The sequence below is a fragment of the Suricata suricatta genome, chromosome 5 (assembly GCF_006229205.1).
Source record: "Suricata suricatta isolate VVHF042 chromosome 5, meerkat_22Aug2017_6uvM2_HiC, whole genome shotgun sequence".
Lineage (NCBI taxonomy): Eukaryota > Metazoa > Chordata > Mammalia > Carnivora > Herpestidae > Suricata > Suricata suricatta.
The window spans coordinates 14,146,026-14,163,707 of NC_043704.1; the positions used below are offsets into that span (position 1 = coordinate 14,146,026).

The 17,682-nt window shown below is 50.4% G+C and overlaps 1 protein-coding gene across 1 annotated transcript in view; it reads left to right on the forward strand.

The window, feature by feature from the left end:
* The window catches only part of URB1 (URB1 ribosome biogenesis homolog), a 67,875-nt gene that overhangs the window by 39,561 nt on the left and 10,632 nt on the right, over positions 1 to 17,682 (forward strand). Inside the window, exons 24-30 of the mRNA XM_029938666.1 lie at positions 106 to 292; positions 2,792 to 2,850; positions 5,063 to 5,256; positions 6,051 to 6,161; positions 6,601 to 6,664; positions 9,971 to 10,142; positions 10,620 to 10,722. Coding sequence (XP_029794526.1) covers positions 106 to 292; positions 2,792 to 2,850; positions 5,063 to 5,256; positions 6,051 to 6,161; positions 6,601 to 6,664; positions 9,971 to 10,142; positions 10,620 to 10,722 — 890 coding nt within the window. The remainder of the gene's footprint in view (positions 1 to 105; positions 293 to 2,791; positions 2,851 to 5,062; positions 5,257 to 6,050; positions 6,162 to 6,600; positions 6,665 to 9,970; positions 10,143 to 10,619; positions 10,723 to 17,682) is intronic.

Sequence of the window (17,682 nt, forward strand, 5' to 3'; positions counted from 1 at the left end):
AGGGGTCTGGGACCCAGGGCACTGTCCCGGGTGGCCCAGTATAACAGGGGTGACACTTAGCTGGAGGGATTCAGGCCATCCGCTGACTCTGTGCCTTTGCTGCAGCTGGAGTGTGGCCGACTCTGTGTCTGCGGTCCTGGACGGGGCGGCCGAAGAGCTGTGCGCCTGGAGGAGGACCTTGTTGGCATCCTGTGTAAAGTGGCTGCTGGCGTCTTTCAGTGGCGGCCAGCAAGACGGGGACGGCGCCCGGGACCAGGAGAGGCAGATGCTGCTGAGGTTTCGGGAGCTGGTGGTAGGCGTCTTTCCCCTTCTCCCCATTTTTTAAGGGAAGGAGAGAAATAGACCAAGGTTGGCAGACAGACCCCAGGCCAGGTGGCCTGACCTGGGGCTCGTGGGAGAGGAGCCGGGCCGTGTCTGGGAGGCAAAGAGGGCAGGGGACCGGCAGACTCCGAAACGATGGGCCTCCTTGTATCGGCCACGGATGTTGGATGTTTTGGGGCACTTTTTTGCTTTTACTGAGATGGTCGTATGATCTCACATTTTGTTTATTCCATTAATATGACTTACGTAAATTGATTTTTTATCATTAACCCAACTTTACAAGATATCCTTGCTTGATCCTAGTGAAGTACAGTTTTCCCGTATCATTGGATTTGACGTGTTAATATTTTATTAACAGTTTTCCATCGTGTATGTGCTGTGTATTTGTAATTTTATTCTCTAGCAGCGTCTTTCTTCGCCTGGTGTTAGGATCGGATAACACAAGTCTCAGAATGAGTTGGGAACAATTTCAGTGGGCATGAAAGTCTAGATTTTATATATTTTTTAGGCACTTGAAAGAGTTGCTTCACTATTTCTGGTTTGCGTTGCTTTTGAAAAGAAATCTGTCGTTCTTTGTTTCCTCCCCTTTCGGATACTTTTTTTTTTTCTTTTTTTTTTTTTTTTTTGCTGTTTAAAGCAGTTTGATCACGCTGTACCTTAGTGCAGTTTTCTTGAAGATTTTTATGCTTGGGGTTCATGGAGCTTCTTAGCTCTGTGAGCCTAAATCTGTCATAAAATTCAGACACATTCAGCTCTTATTTTTGGCTACTATTCCCTCCTATTAAAGTGTACCTTTTTTTAAATTATTTTTTTGTGCAGAAATAACATCCTAAAGTGTAGCTTCTATTCTCAATGCAGGATGCTGAATTGTGTTCAAATTCAAAGAGTCTATGACTTGTGTTCAAACTCTGGACCCAAAATTTAAAAAGTAGTCCTCCGGAAACTAACCCCAAGTGACATTGTTTGATAAATGTGGGTTATGGATCAAGCAGTGTGCTCAGCATAGTACTAAGAGACCTTGTAACCTGTATTTCAGTCTTAATTCCTTGTTAACAGGTTTATGCGTTCAAGGCTCACAGGAGCCCAGGCGTGGCAGCACTAGGAGGGAGGGGTTAGGGCCATCCTGCTATCTAGAGAAAGCCGAGCACAGAGGAAGGTGCTGGGCTCCCCCGCCACACGTGACAGTGGACCTTCCTGTGCTGCCCCGTCATCAGCCCCCCACCCAGCAGGCCAGCTTGATGACTGACGGCGAGCCATGCTTTCTGGGATCTTCGGGCATCCTTCCCCCTCCCCCACCTTCCTTTCTCTCTTCTTCCCTGTTCAGTAGATGTGATGGTTGTGGAATGGTTGTAGAATGCTGCAGTATTCAGCAGCTAGTACACAGTTCCCAGCGTCCCCTGTCCCCCAGCCCACCCAGCCTCCCCCACTGGCAGTACGCCTCACCAGCCCCCAGTTAAAAAAATTTCTTTTAAATGTTTTTGAAAGAGCGTGGGCAGAGAGAGAGGGAGCCACGGAATCGGAAGCAGGCTCCAGGCTCTGAGCTGTCAGCACAGAGCCCGGGTGAGGCTCTCGTGAACCATGTGATCATGACCTGAGCCGAAAGTGGATGCTTAACTGACTAGCCCTGCAGACCAGCCCTTTTTGCTTATTTGCTTGTTTGTTTTTAACTGAGGAATAATCTTCTTGTTGTAAAATACAGGCTCTTAGATATAGAGTTTAAGTTGACAAAGGTACATATAATTGTGCCCCCCATGCTCCTGTCAGAGATTCTCATCATCCCAGAAAGTTCCCTGCCCTCCAGGGCACCCACCCCTCTGCTATAACAGAGCGCTGTATTTGGAGGTGTTCACGTCAGTGACTGCAGACCGCATCGGCTCTGCCAGCCGGGCACAGGCCTTTCCTGCAGGGGAAGCATTTTTAAGCAGCCGTATGTGGCCAGACCTGGGTATGGTGCTGTCAGCCAGTACCTTCTGAAAGGAGGATAAAGGGAAAAATAGGACTGTTAAATTTTTTTCTGCTCGTTTCATGATTGTAGACAGGCTAATAAAACAATGGAGCCACTAGCAGAAATAATAAAACAATTTAAAAAATGGAAGTGAGAACACCCGCATGCTTTTGTGGAGTGCTCACGTGTGTTCCATATTTACTGAATGGCTCTAATTTAAGTTCGGTATTTTCTATTTTAAATTAATTAAAGGGGCCTGGGTGGCTCGGTCAGTTAAGTGTCTGACTCTTGTTTCAGCTCAGGTCATGATCTCACTGTGAGTTCGAGCCCCATGGCGGGCTTTGTGCTGACGGCGCGGAGCTTGCTTGGGATTCTCTCTCCCTCTCTCTGCCCCTCCCTCGCTTTCATACATGTGTGCACTTGCATGCGCTCTTTCTCTACCTCTCTCAAAATAAACTTAAAAAAATAAAAATAGAAACAAATGGACAATGTCCCTTGTGTATCTCTTGTTTGTTTTATTCACAGGATTTCCTTAATGAAGTGGATCCTGGAGATTGGCAGAAATTTGTGAAGACTGGACTTAAGTAAGTCATTTTCATGTTCTTGATGCGATTCGATAAGGGTGTGAGCACATGCGCAGGGCCAGCCTTGGAGCCCGTCGGCAGGGCGTCCATCTGGAGCCGGTGCCCTCCCGTTGCGGAGGTCGCGAGGAGTTCGTGGCAGAGAGGCTGAATGCTTTCCCGTTGACGTGGAGTCTGCTTCTGTAGATGATGAGAGAAGCAGCCTTTAATAAATGAAATCTTTGGGGGGCACCTGAGTGGCTCAGTCGGTTAAACATCTGACTTCAGCTCAGGTCATGATCTTGCAGTTTGTGAGTTCGAGCCCTGAGTCAGGTTCTGTGCTGACAGCTCAGAGCCTGGAGCCTGCTTCGGATTCTGTGTCTCCCTCTCTCTCTGCCCTCCCTCCCCCTCATTGTCTGTTTCTCCCCCCTCCAAAATAAATATGAAACAAAAATTTTTTTAAAACATGGGTTTTTTTTAGAAGCCGGCAGTGTACGGAGGCTAGCACAGCGGCCTCCAGATTTCCTAAGCACCGACCACTTCCTGTGTTTGTCGCAATTTATCATCTCGCCTCCCCGAGAGCGTGCTTCTCCGGAGGCCGGGCCCCGTCACGGCCGTGACTGTTGTCGCACTCTGGTTGCACGCCAGCAGGCCTCTAACAGTCATGACGCTGCTTAGTTTGCCTAACGTTCTGTACGCACCTCACCTTACGTGTCCTTTGTCTTCTTTTGCGCCCCAGTGTTTCTGCGTCACCTGTGCTGATACACAGAGCCCTAAACCCCTTTGCTCATGCCGCGGGGGTGGGCTCCAGAGTTCTGTCCTCAGACCACACCCCCTTCGAGGTAGCCAGCCCCCTGCTGGCGACGTCCTCCTCGCTCCCTCCCTCCCGTCTCCCGCCCTGTGCTGGGTTGTCTCAGGGAGGGGCACTTGCCCACTGTTAGTTTGGGCACGGCTTCGGCCTCCCCAGCTTTTTAATGTGCCCCCCAAACTTTCTGAGCCACCCTAGCGCGGCGTGGCCTCACGTCCTCACTAGCACTTGATAAGGTCAGACTCTTTAGTTTTTAGCAACCATATAGTCATGAAACAGTGTTGTTGTGCCTATAATTTTCATTTCCCTGATTATTCACCAACTTGGAGCAGAGAAAAATACTCTACCCGAGAGGAGAGAAAGCCGTGAAGGTGGGTTGCGGTTAGTGACGACCGCGGATTGCCATCACTGCATGGTGACGTTTCGTTGAGTCTTCGGTGGGTTTGTATTTCTAGAATGCCCGCTGTGTGCTAAGTGATTCGCAACATCATTCACATATGACTTGAAAAAAATTGTTTTTTACGTTTACTTATTTTTGAGAGACAGCACAAATGGGGGAGGGGCGGAGAGAGAAGGAGACACAGAATTTGAAGCAGGCTCCAGGCTCTGAGTTGTCCGCACAGAACCTGACGCAGCGCTCAACCTCACGAACCATGAGATCATGACCTGAGCTGAAGTCGAACACTCAACCAACTGAGCCACCCAGACGCCCCAGAGCTGCTCTTTTTTAGAGCATGATGCTTTCATTTCATCAATGGGTTCTGAGGGATTTAAAACAGAGGGCCTCCGAGCCCCTGGAAGGAAGGAACAGGAGGCTGACCTGGCAGGCGGGCTGGGCAGCAAGCGTCATCTCTGCTCAGGGTCAGCGGTTCCTGTGCCTCCTGGCTTTTTAGCGAAACAGGAAGTCCATGTGGTGTTTGCACTGTCAGGAGCATAAATGCACCCCTGCCCTGATTCAGAAGTACCCCCGTGATGGGTAGGTGGCTGGGGGGGTGATAAAGCAAGGGCAATGCAGTGACGGCAGTAGAATCGAGATGGGGCCGTGGATACTCACCATAGAAGTCTCATCTTTGTGGTGTGTTCAGGATGTTTTCTTTTTAATTTTTTAACATTTATTTATTTTTGAGGGAGAGACTGAGCACGAGCAGAGGAGGGGCAGAGAGAGAGGGAGACACAGAATCCAAAACAGGCTCCAGGCTCTGAGCTGTCAGCACAGAGCCCGATGCAGGGCTCAAACCCACGAACTGTGGGATCATGACCTGAGCCGAAGCTGGATGCTTAACCTTCCCACCTTACCTTAACCTAACCACCCAGGCGCCCCTAGGGATGTTTCTTAATAAAACGTCAAGAGAAAAGTTTTTTTGTCATGTCCTGTGAAATAAAACTGCCCTTTATGAAGCGCTTTCCCCTCTGATTCTTGCCTCCTAGGTTTCGGTATCAGGACCACACATTTTTAGAGGCCCTCTGTGCCGCCATCCAGTGCCTGTACCTTCCAGAAAACCCCATGTGCACGCACCTCACCCAGCTCCCAGTGGTCCACATGATGCTCACGCAGCATTCTCTGTTTCTGCCAACGCTCCTGAAGTCTGAAGAAGAGGAAAGCTCAGACAGTCTAGTAAAAGGTGACCCCTCACCCCACCCTCCCGTGTCAGAGATTTTATTTCCTAATCTCGTGGCGCTCGCTCTGCACCACAGTTTAGCACGTGTGTGTTCCTGGAGCCGAGGAAGCATCTCCAAAATGGCATTAGGCTATTTTGTTTCGCTCCGGCAGTGTTTCCCCTGAGTTCAGGTGCAGCCACAAACCCAGACCTTTCTTCACGGTCTGTTATCACAGAAGTCATGTGTAAGGTCTCACTGCCGTATCTTGGGCACGTGTTAGAAACTGGGAGTTAGGGGGAGGTAGGCGGGTGTCTGCCCTGATAGAACTGTTTGCTTGTATGAAATGCTTTAATGAGAAGATTGACACTTCCATCAAGGGCCAAGGGTTCGAACGTCCCTGTTGACGGTTCCCCGCAGGCCCTGAAGCTCCGCCCCTAGTTGGGTAGCATCTATTTTCGCGCCCATGACCCCGAGTGTAGTGTAGGCTGCGGGGGAGGTCAGACGAGATGGTCTGAAGGGCTCTGTCCTCTTGAAGCCACGCTCTGCAGAGGGACAGCTGGCCGAAGCCACCGCCCCCTGACCACGGAGGAGAATGCCTAGGTTTTAAAATCTTTGGTGAGTGGGGTGTGAAGAGGGCGATGGCGGCCTGTGAGAGACCTGGGAAGACGTGTGTATTTATCTTAAGAAAGACGGACGAGGCGCAGTTCAGAGACCAGTGCTGTTCAGGGAAGGATGCCTGGAGCACTGACGTGTGCCCGGAGATGCCGCCGCCTCTTCCCCGTGTGCGGAGAAGCATTGCAGTGCCGTTTTCTTCCAGAAGCGCTGGTGGATCTGATGTCAGCGGTGGTGAAGCTGTGTCCCTCCGTCTGTGAAAGCAGTCACTTCGCAGTGCTCCTTGGGGCCTATGGCGCCACGCTCAGTGTCCTGGGTAAGGGTGTGGGGCCTGGCTGTGTGACCAGGAGTGTGAGGGGACCAGGCAGGCAATATGACCAGGGAGTGTTGGGGACCTGGCCATGTGACAAGGAGTGTGGGGTGACCAGGGAGTGTGAGGGGGCCAGGCCATGTGACCAGAGAGTGTGTGGGGACCAGGCCATGTGGCTAGGGACCAGGTGGTGTTACCAGGAAGTGTGAGGAGACCAGGTGGTGTGACCAGAGTGTGTGAGAACCGGGCTGTGTGACCAGGGAGCATGTGGGGACCAGGTGGCATGACCGGGAAGTGTGAGGGGACAGGACAAGTGGTGTGACCTGGGAGAATGAGGGGACCGGGCCATATGACCAGGGCGTGTCTGGGGACCAGGCGGTGTGACAGGGCGGAGGGAGCATGTGAGGGTTTCAGCTTTTTAAATGGACCTTGACTTGACATCTAGACCAGAAGATTCTGCTTCTCCTCCGCGCGTATGAACAGAACAACCTCAGCCTCGTGAACTTCAGGTGAGCGTTGGGCCTGGAGGGATCAGCGGCAGGCTCTGAAGGGGCCACGCGGAGCCTGGGGCTCGTTCCGCAGGGCGTGGTCCCCAGGTTTTCTCTCAGGCATTTCTGATTCTTGGGGAAAGGGTAGGCTGGGTGGGGCCCCCCAGCTCGCACACCGGCATCCGTGAAAGCCCGGCCTCGTGCGCTAAGGATCATCTGTCGGCAGGGCTGCGCTGGTGGGGCCTCCCTCCCTCCCCCAAACTCACTTCTGGCTGGAATGTCTAGTTTGGCTGATTTTTCTCTTGTGTGACTTCAGATGGGGGTGACTTTGACAAGGCACTGCCGGGGTGGGGAGTGAGGGGCCAGGATGTTTATTCCACTCTCCCTGTGTCTCTCGGTGCACGTCGTGCTGGGCCTGTCTCTAGACTTGTCTCTGTCCGTGTGTGTTCATCTCGTTCTGTGTCTGCCTTGTCTGCTGTTCTCTGTCCCTCCTGAGTCCCCAGCTTTGGGCCTGAAGGGCTGAGATTGGTGCCTTTCCCCATGGCTCTGCCCTCCCCCACCCCACGGCCAAGGCCGACAGGAGACTTTTGTCCAGTGTGCTGTTCGTGGGAAGCATCGTAGGCTCTCTGTGCGGCCCTAGCATTGCCTTCTCTCCTGATCGTTTAGGGCCAGCTCCCCGGCATCCGCCCAGTACATACATGAAGAAGAGCTTGGTGTGTTAAGGCAGGAAGTGAGGGAGCTGGGCCAAGAAGAGTAGCTCAGGAGGAACTCTGCAGGGAGGAGAAAGAAATAATTTTCATGGTGGAATGCTTTCTAAAAAAATGTTTTTAATACTCATTTTTGAGAGACAGAGGGCAAACATCAGAGAGGCAGAGAGAGAGGGAGACATAGAATCCGAAGCAGACTCCAGGCTCCAAGCTGTCAGGACAGAGCCCGACGCAGGGCTTGAACCCGTGAACTGTGAGATCATGACCTGAGCCAGTCAGATGCTCAGCTGACTGAGCCACCAGGTGCCCCCCCACCTTTTTTTTTTTAAGATAAAAGCTGTATTAGCCGAGAAGCCACCCACCCCCGCAAAAAAAGAAAAGAAAAGAAACAAGAATGAGCAAACATTCTTTGTCTTCCCCTTACGAGCTGGCTTTACCTACTAGTTTGGCATTGGTGTTGCATTAGCTGTACCTTTTCTGGAATAAATGGTCCTTGTGTACATAAGGGAGAGGAGAGCAAAGCGAAGAAAGAGCCGTTTTAGCCCCATTGGGCCTCTGAACACCCTCTTTCTCTGAGAGAGAAGGAAGCTGAATGGGCTGCCCCAGGAGGACGGTACAAGCTGGGAGGGGGAGGAGCCGGCCCTCAGCCCAGGAGAGGGAGGCAGTGCACACAGGACTGTGCGGCAACAGGACACGAGAGTTTCCTCAGAGTCCCCGTGAATGTCACATCCATATCCTTCCCTGGAGGAACAGGCCTGGGCTAGGCAGCCACACGGGGGCCCTGTGGACGTTCAGCGGGTCTCCGGCCAGTAAATGGTGTCCGTTTGACGTGTGTGTCCAGTATGTTAGCTGTCTGCCTGTTTCCCCACCAGGAATGGCCTCCCAAAGAAGGTTATTTATTTATTTATTAAGTATTTATATTTTTAGAGAGAAAGAGCATGAATAGGGGACAGGCAGAGAGAGAGAGAGAGAGGGAGGGAGAGAACCCCAAGCAGGCTCCATGCTGTCACCGCAGAGCCCAACGTGGGGCTCAAACTCATGGACCATGAGAACGAGACCTGCACTAAGATAAAAAGTCAAGATGCTCAGCTGACTGAGTCCCCCGGGCACCCCTATTTATTTTTTAGCTTAGCTGACTGTTGTTCACAGAAATGAGTGTATATTGAGAATTCAAAGATGTTCATTGCACCCTTGCTGTTTTATAAGGTGCTGGGGGGCGCCTGGTTGGTTAAGCAGCCAGCCTCGGCTCAGGTCATGATCTCACGGTTCATGGGTTCGAGCCCCGCATCAGGCTCTGTACCAACAGCTAGCTCAGAGCCTGGAGCCTGCTTCAGATTCTGTATCTCCCTCTCTCTCTGACCCTGCCCTGCTTGCGCTGTCTCTCTCTGTCTCTCAAAAATAAATAGAAAACATTAAAAAAAAAATGTGTACAAGGTGCTGGGCCCAGCACTGTTGGGGACACCCTCGACACCCTAGACACAATCTTGCTGCCTGTTGAGAGGATCGGATTACTGTAAATGTAACTCCTTTTGATTGGCCTTCAGTGGTGAAGGCGGGCCGTTAGGGGAGCACAGGAAGGCACCCTGTCCCTAGGGGGAGCCAGGGAATGCCTGTGACAGGGTTGTCGCTGGAGGGGGTTGATGGAGGTGAGGTTGGTGGAGGAGCCTGGGGACACCGCGTGGGGGGAACAGTGTCTCACGGCTAAGGCGGGAAAAGCGTGCGCTTCTGGTCCTGGTGAGCAGGTCAGCGTCTGTGTCACACAGGACACGTGTGGGGAGAAGGTGGTGGGAAAGCCCGACCGGCTGGTTAGTAAGGTTTTAAGTATCAGACTGAAATAGTAGCATTTCCATCCAGGCAACGAGAGGGCTGATGGACATTTTGGGACAGAAACATGGCTGAGCCAGGCTTTCAGGGAGCAGCCTCTAGTGGGGGGGTGGGGGGAGGTGGTGGGTAGGAAGGGAGGGGGGAGGTGAGGTGGTCTCTTGGGGTCAGCTGTAATGGGTGCTGGTGACAAAAAAGGCGGAGGTGCTTACGTGGCAGGGACAGCCACAGGCTGTTTGTGCAGACCGCCTCTGCTCACGGCCACCTGTCCCCGGGAAGGGGTTTGAATCAATGAAGTGTCATCAGCCAGGATTCTGCTGCTGTGGCTCCGGACGGACTCTGGAGCCAGACCCCCCGGTTTTGCCTTCCCGCTGTGCCACTAGCCAGCTGGGCAGTTGACCAGCTGAGTAACTTTCTTAACCCTCTCTGTCCCCTTCCGACGTTTGCAAAATGGGGGTAGCAAAAGTACCTACCTTACGGGGCTGTTACACAGGTGGGTGCATTAACGGATGTGAAGGGTTTAGAGTAAACAGCACATCATAAGCTCTATATAGGTGTCATCGCCTACCAGCCTCTCCTCCCCCACTGCCACCTACCCTCTTTGTTGCTGCTATCTCCACCATCCCCATCCCTACCCCGTGTCATGATGGGAATGAAATGCTACATGTTCAAGACAATGCCTGGTGTGTGCCAGCTTCTCAACCAACCTACCCATGACAGTCATTGTCGTCAGCCTTGACCCTGTCCCCGCCGGGCCCCGTGCCCCGTGCCCCATGTGCTCTTCCCTGTCCCGCCCCAGGGTGCTGCTGTGGGGCCCGGCGGCCGTGGAGCATCACAAGACATGCCGGAGCCTGGGCAGGTCGCTGTGGCAGCAGCCGAGCGTCGGGGACATCCTCCGCCTGCTGGACCGGGACCGGATGATGAAGACCATCGTCCACTTCCCCCAGAGCCGGAGGCTGCTTCCCCCCGAGGTGCGGGGGGAGGGGGGGTCCAGGGCAGAGCCGTTGGGGAACGCTCCTGGCAGCTGTGCGTGCCATTCTGCTCACCCCCTCGAGGGTTCTGTTCACGCCCTCAACTCGGGCATGCCGTAGGCGCCGTGACATGCCAGCGCCGCTCTCTTGGGGTTTGTTAACATCCGGGTAAGTAAAATCCCAACTGCGTGCAGAGGCACCAAGACAGGGCTGCCACAGGCCTGTCACTGAGCGTCCAGTCACTAGCACCGGCTGTGCGGATTTCATTTATACCCCCCGCCAAAGACTAACTTGCAGCAGAGCCAACGATGCCCATTCCCTGCAGAAGCACTGGTTTTTGTTTTTTTTTAATGGAACCATTTTTTGTGCCTTTAAATATTCAGAATAACTGGAACTCTAGACACCGTGGGTGAGCATTCCCACGTTACCACGTCTATGAGGCCAAGCCGCATGTTCGCTTGTTTCGGGCTGTTGCAGGACGGACAGGAGCTGATATTTAAAGACAGGAGCACAGTGGATCTCGATGGCCTTTATGACCCCTGCTTTCTCCTGCATCTCTTCAGTGAACTGACCAGGCCAGGTAACTGTGGCGCGGCTGGAGGAGCGCGTTTCTAATGGGGATCGCGCCCACCATCATTGAGGATCGTAATTAATCCCAGGAGGGACCTCATCTACTTTCTCGCCTTTTCAGAAAAGTAACAGTGAAGGTTTTGAATATAGTGAATTGAAGAAAAAAATCAAAAACACTTTGATAATTTTAAAATCCAGGAGCGTCCCTTCATGCTTGATCTTTTCTCCTAACTCAGTAGCAAGAGGCCTTTCTGAATTCTCAGTAGTGATCCAGCACCACCAGATTTTATCCTTGAGACAAGTGACAGCCTGCCGAGGTTGGCTTTTCCTTGGCTTAAGTGTATTTTTAAACTGCATTTTGTGTCTTGTGGCCTGAGCGCGGGAGTCTTTGCGAGTGAGCCTAGGCAGGAGACAGAACGAAGGCACATGCACGCGTACCCGCTGGGGAGGACGGGTCTGATTCCCAGGTCGGGCGGGCCTGTCGGTTTGGGGCATTTCGTTGGGCCCATTTCAATGGGCATGTATGTCATGATGTCCCGTTGTGGCTTTAATGTGCATTTTCCTACTGGCTGATGATGTCCAATGTCTTGTGGTTCATTTGCCATCTGTATGTCCTCTTCGATGAAATGTCAGGTCATGTCTTTTGCCCATTTTTTTCTTTTTAAATTTTTTTTAATCTTTATTGAGAGAGAGAGAGGCAGAGCGCAAGTGGGGAAGGAACAGAGAGAGAGGGAGACACAGAATCCAAAACAGGCTCCAGGATCTGAGCTGCCAGCACAGAGCCCGATGCGGGACTTGAACTCATGGACCACAAGTTCATGACCTGAGCTGAAGTCCGACACTTAACTGACTGAGCCTCCTAGGTGCCCTTTTTTGCCATTTTCTAATAGGGTGTTTTTTTCACTGTTGAGTTTTGAGGGTTCTTTATGTATTCTAGATACTCATCCTTTGTTGCGTATGTGATTTGCAAGTATTTTCTCCCGGTCTGTAGCTTACCTCTTCATCCCCTTCACGGGGTCTTTCCCAGAGCCGAAGTTTTTCGTCTTGATCAAGTCCAATTTAGCAGTTTTCCTCTTTATGGACCACACCTGTGCTGATGGTCCTGGCTGGAGGGGCAGCAGCAGCCCCTGACGGCCCCTCACTGGCCTCCCCTCACAAGGAAGCCGCCTCTGAGGCCCAGTGGGGGGCAGGCTGGGCCTCTGGTTACTGCCCCCCACCCCCAGCCTCTCTCTCCTCTGACTGATGCCACCCCAGCAGGGGACCCGGGGCTCTGTGTCACACCCGGGCAGGCTGAGGGCCAGCCTCCATACTCCGCCTTCACTGGCATGGGTGGGAGCCTGGCCCGTGGGTTTCTGTGAGGTGCTTGGCTGAAGCAGAGCAATTCTTTATTGTCTGAGTTTTCTCTCTTGCTAGGCTGCTCCTTCCTAGTGTTTTGTCTAGAGACTAGAAAGAGGAGCCTTTTGTTCAGGCGTTGCCTGTGCCTGTTGGTTTTCTCGGTTGGTGGTTTCTTCAGCTTGAAGTCTAGGACACCAGAAGCAGAAAGAAAACGCAGGGAACTCACCTGAGGTCCCCCAGCCGGTCAGCTTCCTTTCTACCCTTTAGAGTCGCCTTAACTTTTGCCCCGGATGTTTCAGTTGTACTTACTAGTAAAAGTCGGGAAAGTATCGTCCACTCCATTTTCTCAGAATTACACATCTAATTTAAGTAATTTTTACCACTAGCTGTTACACTCACAGTTCACAAGTCAGGTGGCACCAAAGTGTGTGCTGAAACTCTCCTTCCCACCCGACCTCTCACCCACTGTTTCCTCCTGGCGGGGACAGGTGTGACCCGTTCCTCGCCCAGGCTCCTGGGCCCAGCTCACCGCTTTTCGCCGCCGTGACTCAAGCAGGGCCTCTGCAGAGGGCATGTCCTCTGCTCTTGCGCATGGCCAGCGAGATGTCTGCAGGGCCCCAGGCTCCCTCCTGCTGGACTTGGTGTCCACAAGGATTAGGTGCCCTTGGAGACCGTGTCTCCTTGTTCGTGCCATCCTGCCCCTTTTCAACTGAATGTTGTCTTTTTATGGGGCACCTGGGGAGCCCAGTCGGTTAAGCGTCTGATTTAAGCGAGGACGCAGTCTCGCAGTTTGTGGGTTCGAGCCCCGCATCAGGCTCTGTGCTGACGGCTTAGAGCTTGGAGCCTGTTCAGATTCTGTGTCTCCCTTGCTCTCTGCTCCTCCCGTTTGCACTCAATTTTTTTCTTTCTCTCAAAAGCTAAACATTTAAAAAAAAAAAGGGGGGGATCTAAAGTCATCCTTATATGCTCCAGGGCTCCTACGTGTGAACAAATTGCTGCCTTTCCTCACAGCAGGGTGACAGGGCTGGGTCTTCTCCGGGACTCGCCACTGGTGGCCCTTGGGGTTGCTGCGGTCCCCTGGCCTCCGGAGACATGGTGCTCGGTGGCTGAGCTGGATTTCATTCACTGGAGAGCCGGGCATTCCATGCCAGCGTCGGCTTACCAGAATGGCCGGCGGAGGGCCTAAGCATCCCGGCGACCTCGCAGCAGATTAACCCGGGCCCCTGGACCAGCATGCGACCCGGAAGCTCTCCTTGCCCTCACTCTCACCCTCACCCCCCGCCCCTGCCCTGGCAGCGCCCGTGAGGTCTGTTCCTCATCAAACATGAAAATAGATTTTCCGCAGCCTGCAAATATGAGGTCACTTGAGTGGATGATGACAAATCGTTGAGTCTGTTGCTTGGCCTCTTAATAGAGCTTTTAAGAGACAGAAGGCAGAGGCTTGGAAGACGCTAATAGAAAAATACTAAAAATAGGACACAGTGCTTTTCTCAGAATCTTGAAGATTGCCCGTTTGGGGTCGGGAGGACAGTGTCTAGGAAGCCGTTTGTGAAGAGAGGCCATTAATCAATGGGCTTTGAAGTTAGGAAAATCGCCAAATACAGCCTATTTTAAGTTTTATTAGCACGATGCCGGAAGGAAGATTTGCAAACCATGCCTGCCCTAAAAAGGATGTGTGGTGGCTTGAAATACCCGTGACACTATAATCCTTCGCAGTGAAGTAGAAAATTTTGCAAAGTATAGAGGTGAATAGACATATAAAAGTATGAAAACACTAAAAGAAGAAAACAGGAAAAGCTAGGTCATTAAATTTTGCTCAGCAATGCTTACCGTCCACAACAGTAAATGGAGGCATAGTGTCTGAAATAAATGTTGTTGTCTGATAAAAGGAAGCATACCAGTTTGTAGGGAAATTTCTTGCAGTAAAACAATAGGTTCAGCAGAAATCTGTGAACAGCAAATGGCCAATGTAGGCTAGGTTTATTGTTGTTGAATTAAATCATGAATCTATTTTTCATATTACTCTTAGCACGTTTTTCTTTTTGCTTTTGCTTTGGTGAAGCAAGCACAAAGAGTGTTGGTTTTTTTAATTTTTTAAGAGAGAGACAGCATGAGCAGGGAGGGGCAGAGAGAGAGGGAGACACAGAATCTGAAGCAGGCTCCAGGCTCTGAGCTGTCAGCACAGAGCCCAATGCGGGGCTTGAACCCACGAACCATGAGATCGTGACCTGAGGCGAAGTCAGACGCTTAATCAACTGAGCCACCCAAGCGCCCATCACAAAGAATGTTTTAATTGAATGTTTATTGAAATATGATACAGAGAGACAACCGCAAATCCTGTGTGTGTGGTGGGCGTTCTGGTGCAATCAGCGGCTGGACCAAGGAGCAGAACACCGTGGGCAGCCCTCCCTAGTCAGTACCCTTCCTCCCCAGCAGGAGCCAGGGCCCCGCATTTGAATGTGATAATAGAGCTCTGAAATAGCTCTTGTTGTTGTTCTCTTGTCCCGGCTCGTTTGCCCCACATGATGTTCATGAGCCCTTCATACCGAGTGTAGCACAGGAAGTTCTCAACAGGGTTCTTACCTCCTGCGCTGACACCTGGGTCCAAGTGTTGCTAACATCTTGGGACCCTAAGTTGGGCATGTGATTAGTTTTTAAGTGTGACTGCCAGACTTCAGAGACACTACAGTCTCGCTAACTTGTCCCGTTCAGCCTTCTGCTGAAAGGGGAACCTATCTTCTTAACCTTACTGCTTCCCTGCTTTGAGTCCTTGGCTGAGAAACTGGGCTGTCAGCAAGGGCAGTGCCAGATGCTTTTCCCACAGTGAATTCTTGTCCTCGGCAGAATGGGGCTGGTGTCTTCAGATCATAATCTACGTGTGCCACCGAACAGGGAGACCAGTGTGCCGTTCTCTGAGCCTGGTCACCAGATGACGGGGATGCAGGCCCCTCCCAGGCCGCCCCCGAGGAAGTGGTGTAGGAGGAGGCATCAGGAGGAGCCGGGCAGCACAGTCCGACCACCACTGAGGCCCACAAAGCAGGGGTGCTTCTGGTTTCAATCCTTGATACTCATGTTGGTTAAGCCATTTTGGTCTGAAGATCTGTTTCGGGAAGACCAAATTGCTATTTGCTGCGAGGTTCCTGAAACAAAGAGAGTGGCCTTTATAACTGTTTTTAAATAGCCTGTTAATACTTTCTGCACCCCGGGGCAGCTCTTTTCCTCAAAGCCAGGACGCCATAGCAGCAGATGACTGCAGACAATGAAATTGACTTTTCCTCATGGACACGTGGACAATCCGTTTGTCTCAGAGAATGTCGGCGATTACTAAAAATACCCAAGCCAGCTGGGTACTAGCTGTTTCCAGTGAGTGTAATCTTAAATGTTAGACTGTTCTCTGTCTCAGCTATATTCCATTTACACGTGTTTGTTCTGAAGGTATGGACGTGTGTCCTAACACGTCTTGTCTTTTCCAAGACAGCATGTTATCCCACAGTTGCCTGCTTTTTGAAAGCTTTTTGAGTTTTCCCTCCTCATCAAAACTAGTCACTTGTTAGAAATGATAAAATTTAGTCTGTACCCTGTTGTGGCCCAAGAGTCTTCTCATTATTTTTTTTTCATCCTTTTACTTTTAATCTGCATGTTGGTATTAAAAGTGGTTTCCTATTGACACCTGGACTTGGGTTTTGTCTTTTTGAAATCCAGTCCGACCATCTCTGCCTTTTCGTTTGAATGTGTATGCCCTTTACGTTTAATGTGATTTTTGAACATAGCTCACCGCTGAGTGCACAGGTGTGTGTGGCCTCAGGGTGTAGAGTGCTCACCTCCAGTTACTGTGGTTCCCCTTCGAGTGAGATTATGTCCCACCACGTGGGTAGGAGAAGCCCCGTGCATAGTATCAACCCATCCCTGCCGCTCCTGGTTTTCCAGGCTGTTCTTACCAGACATTTTCTTCTGTACGCTATGACACCCACAACATGTTGTTTTTGCTTCAAATTGTCAGTCACCTTTTAAAGAGATACAACTATCTTCCAGTCACCATTTTACAGTTGCCATTTCTGGTTCTCTTCATTCCTGTGTGTAGACTCAGATTCCTATCTTCTGTCATTTTCCTTCTGCCTGAAATACTTCCTTTAAGAATTCTTGTAGTTCAAGGGCACCTGGGTGACTCAGTTAAACGTTCCACTTCAGCTCAGGTCATGATCTCTCAGTCTGTAAGTTTGAGCCCCACGTCTGGCTTGGTGCTGACCTGGGACTGCTTCAGATTCTGTATCTCCCTCTCTCTCTGCCCCTCCCCACCCCTTCTCTTCCTCAGATAAATAAACATTAAAAAAAATTTTTTTAAGAAAAAATTCTTGTAGTTCAGGGGAGCCTGGGTGGCTCAAGTCAATTAGGTGTCTGTGTCTCTTAATTTTGGCTTCAGTCATGATCTGTGGTTTGTGAGATTGAGCCCCGCATTGGGCTCCGCACTGATAGCTCAGAGCCGGCTTGGGCTTCTCTCTCCCTCTCTCTCTGCCCCTCTTCTGCTTGTACTCTTTCTTTCTCACACACAATAAATACAATTAGTAAAAAGAGGGGCACGTGGATGGCTCAGTCAGTTGAGTGTCCAACTCTTAATTTCAACTTAGGTCGTGATCCCAACGTTGTGGAACCAGGCTCTGCAATGAACTTGGGACCTGCTTTTAAGATTCTCTGTCTCTCCTTCTACCTCAATTGCACAATCTCTCTTTCTCTCTCTCAAGTTAAAAAAAAAAAAAGAATTCTGGTCGTTCATGTCTGCTGATCAATTCTTTCAGCTTTTTCATAGGAAAAAAGACGTTAACTTTTTTAAAAGGTTTTCATGAAACGTAAAATTCTAGACTGACAGATTTTTTTTTTCTGTACTGTAGTTGAAAGTCATTGCCGCCTGATTTTTGGATTGCATGGTTTCTAACTAGAAATCTACCGTTGTTCCTACTTCTGTTTCTCTATATGTTGTATGACTGCTTTGACGATTTTATTATTGGCTTCGAGCAGTTTAACGTGCTTTAGTGTGACTTTCTTTATGTTTCTTGTCATCGGGGTTTGTTCAGTGAACTCCTTGGCTCTGTAGATTATAGTTCTTGTCAAATTTGGAAAAGTTTTGGCTGTTATTTCTTCAAACTTTTCAGGGACTTCAATTAAACGTGGACTCGCCCGCTTGAAAACAGTCCCACTGCTCACTGATGTTCTGTTTCTGGGTTAAAATTTTCTTTTCTCTGTCTTTCAATTACGTCGTTTCTGTTACTGTCCTGGAGGACATGAATTGCTTTTTTTTTTTTTTAATAATGTCTAACCTAATAATCCCCTTCAGTGCATTTTTCATCTCTGACATTTTAATTTTCATCTCTAGAATCTTGGATTGGGTTTTTATAGCTTCCATGTGTTTGGTTAACATTTTCAGTGTTTCCCCCAGCTTCTTTAGCACGGGGAATACAGTTATATGAGTTACAGTAGGATTCTAGTTCTGTTACTTTTGTCCTATCTGAGTGATTTTCAAATGGTGGGTTTTTCTAATGGGCTATATTCCTGCTTGTTTGAATGGTAATTTTTTGGTGTAAACCAGACACTCTGAATTCTACCTTGTTTGGTGCTGGGTGTATATATATATATATATATA